Source organism: Solanum pennellii, chromosome 10, assembly GCF_001406875.1.
Source record: "Solanum pennellii chromosome 10, SPENNV200".
NCBI lineage: Eukaryota > Viridiplantae > Streptophyta > Magnoliopsida > Solanales > Solanaceae > Solanum > Solanum pennellii.
In genome coordinates this window covers 67,976,323-67,988,116 of record NC_028646.1, presented here as the reverse complement: position 1 = coordinate 67,988,116, position 11,794 = coordinate 67,976,323, and the positions used below count along the sequence as shown (strand labels likewise).

The following is an 11,794-nucleotide window of genomic DNA, read 5'->3' as shown; positions in this document are numbered from 1 at the left end:
GTACCTTCAACCATCAACTTTTACAAGCTGAACGCAGTAGGGAAAACAGACATAATGTCATCAAAACAGCCACAAAATGAGGTTACAGATCCAACTGAAAGAAACATGTCATTGAAACAAAAAGAACATAGACATAAGATCTAACAAATCATCCTGCAAACCCCAAGCATAGTTGTGCAACCACTTAATGAGGAGATAAGATCTGAGAAGAAATTCTCAGTGAATAAGATACGAAGCTTATACATTAATTTTTCTCATAATGCACTACTCATTGGTCCAAGACCAGCACGTACACCATAACGCCACCAAAACGGACTTCTCCATCTCTTAGTCACGCTCAAACTCTCAACTGAGTGTCTAAAGTGGGTTTCAAAGTAAGAACGTACAAGCCCTAGAACATTATGTGCCTTCAAGTACAATGCCCATGTAAGACTAGTCACAACAAGCAACATACACTCATAGTCTAACATCCTTCTGTGAAAAAAACAGCATAACCAAACCATTGCAGTAAGAGTAAAGAAGCTAAATGCACGAGTGAGGATAAACACAAGAAACAATATGGTTTACCAATAATAGATCAATGAAAATGGACATCAGCTAGCAACATGATTTTATCTTCAATTTTTTCTAACAACACAAGAAACCATGGCATGACATAGCAAAAGAGGTTCAACTAACAAAGCTAGAAGGTCCGAAAAACAACAGTCACACACTTACTAATGTAAGTTATTCATAGCATCTACTGAAGTATATTGCAGATATATCATCAGATATGGATGCCTAGCAGACTCAAATTCACTAGAATTCCCAAGACTTCTCCCTCCTGATTTCTTCCTCTTCCTCAGGAGTGAAGTCGTTCTTGATGTTAAGTAAGTTACGAATCTCTTCAGGGGTCTTCCCTTTGATCATGTCAGCAACTGTCTGACATGTCAGGTCAATCAGGCTCTTTATTTTTAAATAGTTGGCAGCCTGTAAAGAGACAAGGCAAATGATTTAATGCAACAACAATAGATACTTAACCTCTATACAAGCTCTCAACAACAACATAACAAGTGAAGTCCCACAAAGTGGTTTGTGGGAGGGTAGAGTGTACGCAGTCCTTACCAATACCTCGGAGAGGTAGAGAGGCTGGTTCCCAAAGACCCTCTGCTCAAGCAACTCCAAGCAGTAATAAAACAAAAAACGAGTGGAGGAACACGGAAACAAATAACGAAGCAGTAACAATTAACCATAACAACACTTGCAGGGTGAAATCACCTTAACACAGTAAACCTCAAATACAAGCTCTCAACAGAAAAAGGGAGGGTCCACTGTAAATCATTAAATATTAATAGCAATAACTAAAAAGAAATGGAAACCAATAAGTAAGCCCAGTAACAGCAGTATGCAAAACTTAACAGTAAAATAATACATTCAACAATTGTAAGCCACTCTACAGATTCAAAATGCCCAGGAAAGAACTCAGGATGTTGAAGAGAGAGGCATATCAGACATGTAAACAAAATGTGCGGCAAACATGTCCATATAGCATTTATTTCTTAAAACAATAGGCAATAAACTAAAGAATGACTATATGTTCTAAATGTAAAATACATGCTTCACTCTAATTACAAGCATGTTTTAGTTTTATTTTCAATTTTAGTGTTACAGAATATCTACTGAGTTCTTACCCAATGTTTTAGAATGAACCACTAATAGTACTGTACTGTTGTACTAAGCAATATAAAGTTCACAAAGGGCAATGTTTTTTGCCACCTCCCACTAGCAACAAGTACTAAGCGACTCTGTCACGAGGTTAAGACAGAGGAGGAAGAATCACCTATTGTTTTCTGTCTCCCCAGAGAATCATAACCTAATATCTCAACCACTTCACTAATCACCAAGCCACACCCTTAGCTGCTATATGACACTTCTATGGGAATCTCATATTTTATTCGACTAAAATTTTAGAATATAAAGAAGTTATTGACGTTTGCCTCTTTCTAGTTGTTTAGATTAATTAAAGAATAAACAATCATGCACACCAATAATTGAACAATCCCACCGACATAATCAGAAACACATAGGAATCAATTAAGATATACATGAAGATTAAAAAGGTCCAAACCAGTATGAGATTGAAAAGGGTGCTTTGATCAACTTTGACGAATTCAACATCGAAAGTCTTCAGGTCCTCTTTAGAAGTGTTATCTTCAGCTTTAGAAACCTCCACATGGCGCTTGCAGTATTTGATGACCATGGCTAAGATCTTGCCAGTAACATTGGGTACAGGGATGGTGTTGTTAGCGCAGTCATCCTCAATCATATGTTTAATCGTCTCCGATTCTAGCGCCACCGTCTCATCGACCTCAAAGCTCTCTCCGTCGAAGCTCCTCAAAATGATCATCTTTGAAGGAGACTTGTGAACCAATTAACAAACCCTAATTGTAGGCTAGAGAGAAGAAAAAGAGGCAAGAGTGAGAAAACCTTGTAGGATTGCTATTTATATTACTTCTATTTATTTATATTTATATTTATTTTTTATATTATACCTTATTTAGAAATGACAACTTCTTGGACGAACACGTCATTAAACAATTGAACCAAAAGCTATTTAAATTGTACTGTGATGCATTTAAAATTTTGCTATTTGTGGCCCTATATGATTAGCTTTTAAATTTCATTCATTTTTTGGGAGACATCTATTTTGAAATATCACACGTGTTTTTATTTGCTTATTCATTATACTTGCTACAAAATATAGACCTTGGCTTTTAATGTATGCAGATACATTTCTGAAAAAGGAAACTGCACCAGAAGAACAAAAGAAATGGAGGAGTTCTCAGATTTTATTGAAGATATGAATCTCATTGACCTGCACTTAGAAGATGCAAAATACACATGGTTCAAGGGGGGCCTCCGTGAAGCTGCTTCAAGAATTGACAGGATATTGATCACTGCAGATTGGAATGATAGTTTCAATAATATGAAACAGATTCCCTTGCAAAGTATTACTTTTAATCACACTCCTATTGCTTCACAAGGGGCATCCTGGGAAAAAAAGAAAAGTTACTTTAAATTTGAAAATTGGTGGTTGGGTAATGATGGTTTTATAGACAGAGTTAAAGGTTGGTGGAATAGCTTCAGCTATGAAGGAAGACCTGATTACATTCTGGCCTGTAAGATGAAAGCTTTAAAGAACAAACTGAAAGAATGGAGAAAGAGTGAGCAGGGGAATCTTGGGTCAAAGAGGAATACTTTGCTAAGGAATTTGGCTGCTTTAGAAACAATTGCCGGGATAAGAATGCTTACCGATGAAGAGACAACAAACAAAGGCGAATTGTTGCTTGAGTATGAAGGTTTGATTAAGAAAGAAGAAATTTCTTTGAGGCAAAGATCAAGGGCACTATAGCTAAAGGAGGGAGACAGAAATACTAATTTTTTTCATAAGGTTGCCAATGTTAACAAAAAGTACAACAGTATAGACCAACTTTGTGTGCAAGGAGAAATAATTCAGGATAATGCTAGAATTGAAGAGGAGATTGTGGAATTTTATCAAAGCCTATATACAGAAACATCATTGGAGACCCGCTTACCAGTTCCAAACTGCCCAGTTCTATCAACAGGGGAAAAGGAGAGTATGCAAGGAAGTTTTGAGGAAGAAGAGGTGTTGAGATGTCTAAAGATGTGCGCTACAGACGAGGCACCAGGGCCTGATGGTTTTACCACGGGAATTTTTTATCAAATGATGGGAAGTGGTGAAATATGATATAATGAATGCTTTTCATAATTTTCATGAGAAGGACATGTTTGAAAGGAGCTTCAATGCCTACCTTTATTACACTCATTCCAAATAAGAAAGGTGCCAAAGAGTTACAGGATTTCAGGCCAATAAGTTCGATAGGTAGTATATACAAAATCTTCTCTAAAGTACTCACAGAGAGGTTAAAAGGAGTGATGGTAGAACTGGTGGACTCACAACAAATGGCCTTTATTAAAGGAAGGCAAATCATGGATGTGGTTTTGGTAGCTAATGAAGCAGTGCAATCCAGAAAGAAGCAAGGAAAACCAGGGATTCTTTGCAAACTTGACATAGAGAAAGCCTATGACTATGTCCATTGGGCATATCTATTGGGAATGCTAAATAGGATGGGGTTTGGACAAAAGAGGATAAACTGGGTAAAATTTTGCATATCCACCGTGAATTTTCCAATTATCATCAATGGCTCACCAACAGGGTTTTTCAAGGCACAAAAGGGTCTAAGGCAAGGTGACCCTTTGTCACCATTCTTATTTTTATTAGCAATGTAAGGTCTCAACAGCATGGTCAGAACAGAAAATATGAATGGGTGGTTGAGAGGTTTCAATGCAGCAAGAGAAGCAATGGATAATTAGGAGGTGACTCATTTGCAATATGCAGATGATACCCTATTTTTTGTGATGCAGATGAAGAACAATCAAAATTTTGAGGGTGATATTGGTTCTCTTTGAAGGGATGTCAGGATTGCACATCAATTGGGGAAAGAGCTATCTTTATCCGATCAATGAGGTCATAACCATGCAATCCCTAAATGCATTCTGGGAAGAGAGATTGGTAAACTGCCAATAATGCATTTGGGTATGCCTTTAGGAGCAAACTCAAAGTCTAACGAAATCTGGAACAATGTGGTTGAAAAATGTGAGAAGAAATTGGCAAGGTGGAAAAGACAGTACTTTATCACTAGGGGGTAGATTAACCCTCCTCAACTCCGTGTTAGATTCCTTGCCAACTTATATGATGTCTTTGTTCCCTATACCAGCAAAAATCATTAGTAGGCTAGACAGAATCAGGAAGAAGTTTTTGTGGTAAGGAAATAAAGACAGGAAAAGCTATCACTTGGTCAAATGGGAATCTCTGATAATTTACAAGAAGTTTGGAGGTTTGGGGATAAAGAATCTGGATACTCATAGTAAGGCACTCAGAATGAAATGGCTATGGAAGTATGCCAATGATAAAGCAACACTATGGGAAGAGTCATAGAAGCTAAGTATGAGGAGGAAGACATATGGATGACTAAAGAAATTACAACTTCTTATGGAGTTAACTTGTGAAGATCCATCAGAGATGTCTGGAATGAACTGAAGTGCTTCTTCAAGATCAAGGTAAACAATGGGGCTAATACTAAGTTCTGGAAAGATGAATGACATGAAGAAGACAATTTAGAAAGCTTATACCCAGATATTTACTCATTAGTACTACACCAACAGAGTACCATGGAAGAATTATGGACAACAGAGGGATGGAGATTCAACTTCAGAAGGCAACTCAGTGATTGGGAAATAGCAAGATGGCAGAATTCATCAACAAGATTGTGCAATTTATTGGGTTGGGAACAGATGAAAATGAACTATGGTGGAAGGGAGATGAAAAAGGTACATACAAAGTGAGCAAAGCGTAAATGAAAGTGAACCACAACCAACAGCCAAACAGTTGGCCATGGAAGAACATTTGGAAAACCAAAATAGATAAATAGTCCCTTAACTATAGGAGTAGGTCTAAAATGTCCCCTTAACTATACACTTAACATATATAGTCCTTTAACTATTCAAAAACTTGTCAGCTTTGGTCCCTTAACTATACACTTACCGGTTTTAGTCGCTTAACTATCAAGCTACCGATTTTAGTCCTTTAAGTATTCAAAAACTTATCAGGTTTGGTCTTTGTCCATTTCTTTATCACAAATAGCTTAGATTATATTAACAAAAATATTCGTAAAATTAATTCTTTAACCCATTTTTAAAATTGTTTCTCCATCCCCGCCCTTTTTTCTTCAAACTACTATTATAAAAAGAACAATAACGTCAAAATAAAATTAATGGGGAACAAGATATAAGTCCTAAGTTTATTCAATGGAGGATAAAATTAAGCATATATTATTTATGTAAAATAAAATGAATAGAATAATAAAATTGATCTATTTAAAAATAATTAAATTTTTTTACAAATATACCATTTTATAAGTTACAATTTCTGAAAAATTAAAATAATTCCGCTCAATGAAGTCGTTGGAGTACAAACTTTGAATTTAACGGTGAATAATTATTTTCTTCTTATAATAAAGTTTAGCATATTCAAGTCATTAGTAGCAATAAATATGTTTCATTTTATCCTCTATTGAATAAACTTATGACTTATATTTTCTTTGCTCGTAAATTTTATTTTGATTCCTTAAGGTTAATGTTCTTCGCATAAGGTTAATTTGAAGAAAATCTAGTGAGAGAGAAATAACAGAAAAAATTGTTAAAAGATTTAATTTCTCGAGAAATGGATTCCGTTAATATGAACCTAAGCTATTTATATTACAAAATGGAAAAAGACGAAACCTGATAAGTTTTTGAATACTTAAAGGACTAAAATCGGTAATTTTATAGTTAAGGGACTAAAACTGGTAAGTGTATAGTTAAGGGACCAAAGCTGACAAATTTTTGAATAGTTCAAGGACTATATCTGTCAAGTGTATAATTAAAGGACCATTTTAGACCTACTCCTATAGTTAAGCGACTATTTATGTCATTTTCTCAACCAAAATACCATATAAAGTGGCATGCTTTGTGTGGCTTTTGGCAAAGGATGCAGTGTTTACCCGAGAGAATCTAATGAAAAAGGGATAATTTCAAGCCTTAGGTGCTTCTTGTGTGGGTAGCAGGCAGAAAATGTGAATCATCTATTCCTACATTGTAGAATCACAGGAAAACTATGGAGATTGTTTTTTAACCTTACAGGAATAGCATGGAGCATGCCTGGGAAAATTACAGAGACTTTCACAAGTTGGGAACAAGCTGGGTTGTTGGCCAAGAATAAAGGCAGGTGGAGGATAGTCCCATCAAGCATTTGGCGGACAATATGGAAGGAGAGGAATTCTAGGTGTTTTGAGAGCACAAAGAATAGTATGCAACAGATTACGCTTAATTGCATCTTGCTACTGTGTTTTTGGCGTAATCGGTTACTTTTAAATGATCCTGTCACTATTATTGATGTTATAGACTCATTATAGACATAGGATCATAGAATCATAGATGTAGGTAGTACTTCGTAAATATGGGACTGCTACAATAAGATTCAAATTCTAACATTATAGAAAAAGTTAACAGTTTCAAAATAAAAACATAGACCTTAGCTTTCTCTTTCGATTTCACGGGTTCAAATATCTCTTCATCTACTCAAAGCTCTTTTCATCTTCCATTTTCTGAAACTGTTGATGCAGTTTAAGGTCTTTCTTCTCCCTTTGTTCTTCTTCTCTCTTCAATTTTCTTTGTGCTCAAATCATAAAATGAGAATGGCAGTTCTTATTATGTATTTTGATTCTATTTTTTTGTTTCTTAGAATATGTACACTTAGCTATTTAAACCCCAACAGCTAAAAGGAATAATTAAGCTGAGGTTCTCTAGATTCTCTTTTCGTTTGTCTTACTTTCAAACAAGATATCACAATCAGCATAAAACTTAATCTTCTGTGTGCAACTACTAACGGAGAAGAAACTCCTGTCCACTGTGCATAATTCCAATGACTGTGCAACATTTAGTAAGTATCAGCGGGCATTGAGCCTCAACCAAACTCTTTGGCAATCCAACCCTAGAAAACGCATTATCATCAAACTATTTATGTGTTGTCACACGCTAGGAGGAAGTCTGATTTTCCGGTGAGATTCACCCATGTGCCGGTCCGTGAGAGGGAGTTCAGCCACTCTTTGGCAACGTTCATTCTTCTGTGGAATTAACCTCCTAAACTCAATCCAAGTTCCACTGCTTTCTGACAACTTTCCAACTAGGCAGTCCACTTCTCCGGCAAGTACCGGTACATGATTTACATAGGAGAGATAAAGGACATAATTCGTTAGGGATAACATGTCAGCATTTCATTTGGCTATGTTAGTTAGGAGTTTCGAATACACTAAGGGCGGGGAAATTTGTTAGTGGCAGTTGGCCTCAGCCAAGTTAGATCTGATCCATGTACAGCTATATAGAGAAGTAATCCTCTTTTGATTGATCATGAAAACATTTACATTTATCTCAATTACAATCTTCTTCTACAATTCTCTTCCCCCATTTGTCTCAATTACATTTCACTCGAATTACTATGTAGAGTTCCTGTTTTAGCTTAGAACTATCGAGCTTACAATTGAGCTCCTGGAATTCTTTTAACAGTGGTATAAGAGCTAGTGAATCATTCGCATCAATGGCGAAGGGCACTAAGACAATTGGAGAACCAACCAGTGGAAGCCCTACTTCAGAGGTAGGAGAACTGTGTGAAATGCAGAAATTGGAGTTTTAGCCAATAAAGTTTCATCTCTAAAAAATTGGACCAACCAGTAGTCGAATTGAAGAATCAATTAGCAGCTTCCGGGAGACTTGAAGGAATAAAACCCCATAGGAATAGGAAAAAGGTCCTTCTCGGAATGGCCATTAAGGAGAAAGGGTATAAATCTCACCACTCGAATTGCTCTATGGTCAAGATTCAAGAATGGAGGTCTTGCGATTTAATGGCGAAGATCTGAAGTCATGGTTGTTCAAGATTGAAGAATAGGCATCTCATTGAGACTCTCATTCCCTATTCATACAATCTCATATTTGTGGCGTTTTTTTGGGGATGCAATTTTCATATTCTATTATCTTATTAATCGTATGCTATCCTCGGCTATCCAAAATATTATGTTTTCTTTCCCTTCTATCTTGTGTCTTCGAGTTCGTGTGGTTTGTTCACTACCTTCCTCCAAATATAATAAGTTAGTTCTTGTGCCCTTAAATGTGCATTTCTAGGTTACTAGAGGACACAAAGGGGATATCAATGCATTCACCTGATCTTCGAGTTCGTGTGTTTTGTTCACAACCTTCCTCCATGAATAAGAAGTTAATTCCTTGTGCCCTTAAATGTGCATTTCTAGGTTACTAGAGGACACAAAAGGGATATCGATACATTCACCTGATCTTCAGCGGTGCCTTATGTTTGTTGATGTTACTTTCTTTGGAAACCAGCCATACTTCACGAATCCAGGTGATCACTTAGACATTTTGGAGGTTGTTACTAATTCCATCTTTTGGAGATTCAATAACTATCTTCCCGTCATCATCACCTACAACTCCAATTCTTTTATCTATAGCTCCAGTTCAATCACCTACAAGGCTACAACTCTGGTTCAACTTTTCAACCTTCTACAACTCCATCATTCTTGATTTATCATCGCCTTCAATGTCCAACATCACGAACAGATGATTCAAGTCTTAAACTGAATCCTTAGCCTACTAGGGACTTGTCTTTCACTAGTCCACCGATTACATTTTCAGTCCACTCGTAACCCCTATCCCCATTATATTTGTTTGACCTATCATAGTTTATTATAGTTTCATTATGCCTTTGTGTAATCTTTGTCCTCTTTCTATCCATGAGTCCACAAGTGAAACGCTATGTCGTCCTGAATGGCAATAAGCTATGGTCGAAGAGATCAAACTTTGTTGTTCAGCATCTTGAACTAGCCATCCCTTAGAAGATATTGTTAAAAGATAATTAATTCCTAATGAAATGGATGTAGCAGTAGCTTGTTGGAACCCCAGAGATTTTACTTGATCTAGGATATGTGATGTATTTTTTTACATGCTAGTGGCACTTGGAAGCGTGTTCCTCTACTTCCAGGTAAATCACTTGTTGGTTGTCAGCGGTTGTACCCCGTCAAAGTTGATTCAGATGGTCTAATTGGTCGACTTAAAGCGCACCTGGTCATCAAAGGTTATACTCAAATATTTGGACTTAATTATAGTGATACTTTCTCCCCGTGGCTAAATAACATTAGTTGACTTCATATATCCATGATTGTTTAGTCATTAGCCTCTTTATTAGCTAGATATTAGGAAATCTTTTATCCATCGTGATATTGCTTGGCAGAGTCTGAGGTCTTGTATGCCAAATGTGTCAATCCTATATGGTTTAAAATACACCCCTTGAGCACAGTTTGATAAATTTAGCATGGTCATTCAAGAGGTTGGTATGACTTATAGTGAGGCCGATCATTTTGTATTGTATCGACATATTTCGTATAATTTGAAGGGTAGCCTTGGAGTACCTGGTAAAGTTGTTACCATGAGACTTGGAGGTCACGGGTTCAAAACTTGGAAACAACCTCGGGCAGAAATGCAAGGTGAGGCTGCGACAATAGGCCCTTACCCAGACCCTGCGCATAGCGGGAGCCTTAGTGTACCGGGGTGCGCTTTTTATACTTCTCATTATTTGTGCTTTTAAATTGAATCAACACCTCTTCCAACATTTCCATATGAAGGACCTAGGCATATTGAGGTATTCTCTAGGCATTGAGGTCACACCTCCAAATTAAGAATTGGCATCTCATAGTAAAGTTTGCCTTAGACATTCTTAAGGAGATAAGTATGACAAATTGTAGACCCGTTGATACTCATATGGACTTGTAATAGACAAATATGAAAGGTTGTTACCTCACAATGCCTTCAGGATCAAAATCAGCATGACACCAAGAGAGCATACTCTCAGAAACTGTCACTGTTGGATCCATTGCATTCCTGTGAAAGATCAATATTGGTCATGAAGGGGAAAACTGTGAGGTCTGGACATAAGCCTGTCAGCGGTGCAGTTCAGTATAAAGTTATCTTCATATTTCTATATACAGGTTTTGCATAGAGGTGATCTATGCCAAGAATATAGCAACCAATCATTCCAGCAGAATTTCATGCGGGTCTAAGATATCCTCTAACAGAACATTTTACCTGCAAGTGGCAACAAAATTTACCATCTTATATTACAAATATAAGATAACTGTAGAAAAAGTTCTCCAACTCGATCAATTAGGAATAGAACTGATCATACACAAAGCGATAACAAGGGACCAGTCATTTTTAAGGTTTTATTGGATTAAAGTGATAAAAAGCATCTATAGGATAAGAATTGATCACAAAAGTTCTTGACTTCGAGCAAGGGTTTTACATGCTAAATCCAAGGTAGAAAAATTACTACTGATATAACTTAAAGCGGTAATGACTCATCACATTCATCTTTTAAGTTTTTGAAGAGTTCTTAATGTGTTACTTGGAGCCACTCACATAGCCCCATTGTTTTACATTTTAGAATATAGTGCTAACCTCATAAATAGTGCTTCCAGTTGACTGGGACACACTGAATTGCCAGTTGGGGACATATAGGCCATAGAACAACCCACAATGTATAGCAGACAATAGGAAAATGTTACACCTACAAATGAAGTAAAATGTTGTTAGGTAAAACTAGAGACAAAGATAACCATAGAGGACAAGAAATAACACTATATAAAAAGATTATCGATACTAAGACTGCCAATATCATTGCAGTTGGACTCACTAGTTCTCCAATAAAAACACACAAAATTTCTACTGTTTTGCCTATTTAACTACCTGTTGATAATTAATGAGGCCTAGTTCAAGTAGTTAGGTTGAGACCTTGTACCAACATGTCATGGATTTGACTTCCACATCGACAAGCTAAATATTTATCTAATTTAAAGGGGATTAATGCCTACTTACGAGAAGTTCTTTTCTCGTAATTGTTAAATGAAGTTCACAGTATGCATAACAAGACACACTTATGGTTCCACTAAGGAAAATAATCTGGCACGCGAGTAAGATTTTGCTTGGTACAATAAGAAATAGTTAAAGCTCTCGGTTTATCTGAATATGTTCCATTTACCAAAAGGAAAAAGGAAATCAAGCGTTATTAAGATATTTATTTTATTTTCTTCCTTCTCAGTTTCCAAAGCAATACCTTCATGATGCAGAAACAGGA

At 36.5% G+C, this 11,794-nt stretch overlaps 1 protein-coding gene across 7 annotated transcripts; it reads right to left on the bottom strand.

The window, feature by feature from the left end:
* Positions 1-541: 541 nt before the first annotated feature.
* Positions 542-11,227, bottom strand: LOC114073833 (SKP1-like protein 1A). 7 transcript variants are annotated; one of them, XM_027912525.1, is made up of 5 exons: positions 11,119-11,227; positions 10,459-10,746; positions 2,855-3,030; positions 2,108-2,431; positions 542-969 (listed from the first exon to the last, which is right to left on the bottom strand). In XM_027912525.1, the coding sequence occupies exons 4-5, from the start codon at positions 2,384-2,386 to the stop codon at positions 799-801; spliced, it is 450 nt and encodes a 149-aa protein (XP_027768326.1). In that variant the 5' UTR covers positions 2,387-2,431; positions 2,855-3,030; positions 10,459-10,746; positions 11,119-11,227; the 3' UTR covers positions 542-798. The 7 variants fall into 7 exon arrangements, with proteins under 7 accessions (XP_027768326.1, XP_027768327.1, XP_027768328.1 ...); XM_027912526.1 differs by having other exon boundaries at positions 2,855-2,936; XM_027912527.1 differs by having other exon boundaries at positions 10,459-10,542.
* Between the last annotated feature and the right edge of the window lie 567 nt (positions 11,228-11,794).

What these genes read in the sequence shown, in the direction of transcription:
- LOC114073833 (XM_027912525.1), bottom strand. Translation starts at nt 2,386, where the DNA reads ATGATCATTTTGAGGAGCTTCGACGGAGAGAGCTTTGAGGTCGATGAG. An exon ending in CCCTTTTCAATCTCATACTG is followed by an intron (nt 970 to 2,107) that starts GTTTGGACCTTT and finishes GTCTCTTTACAG; the next exon opens with GCTGCCAACTATTTAAAAAT.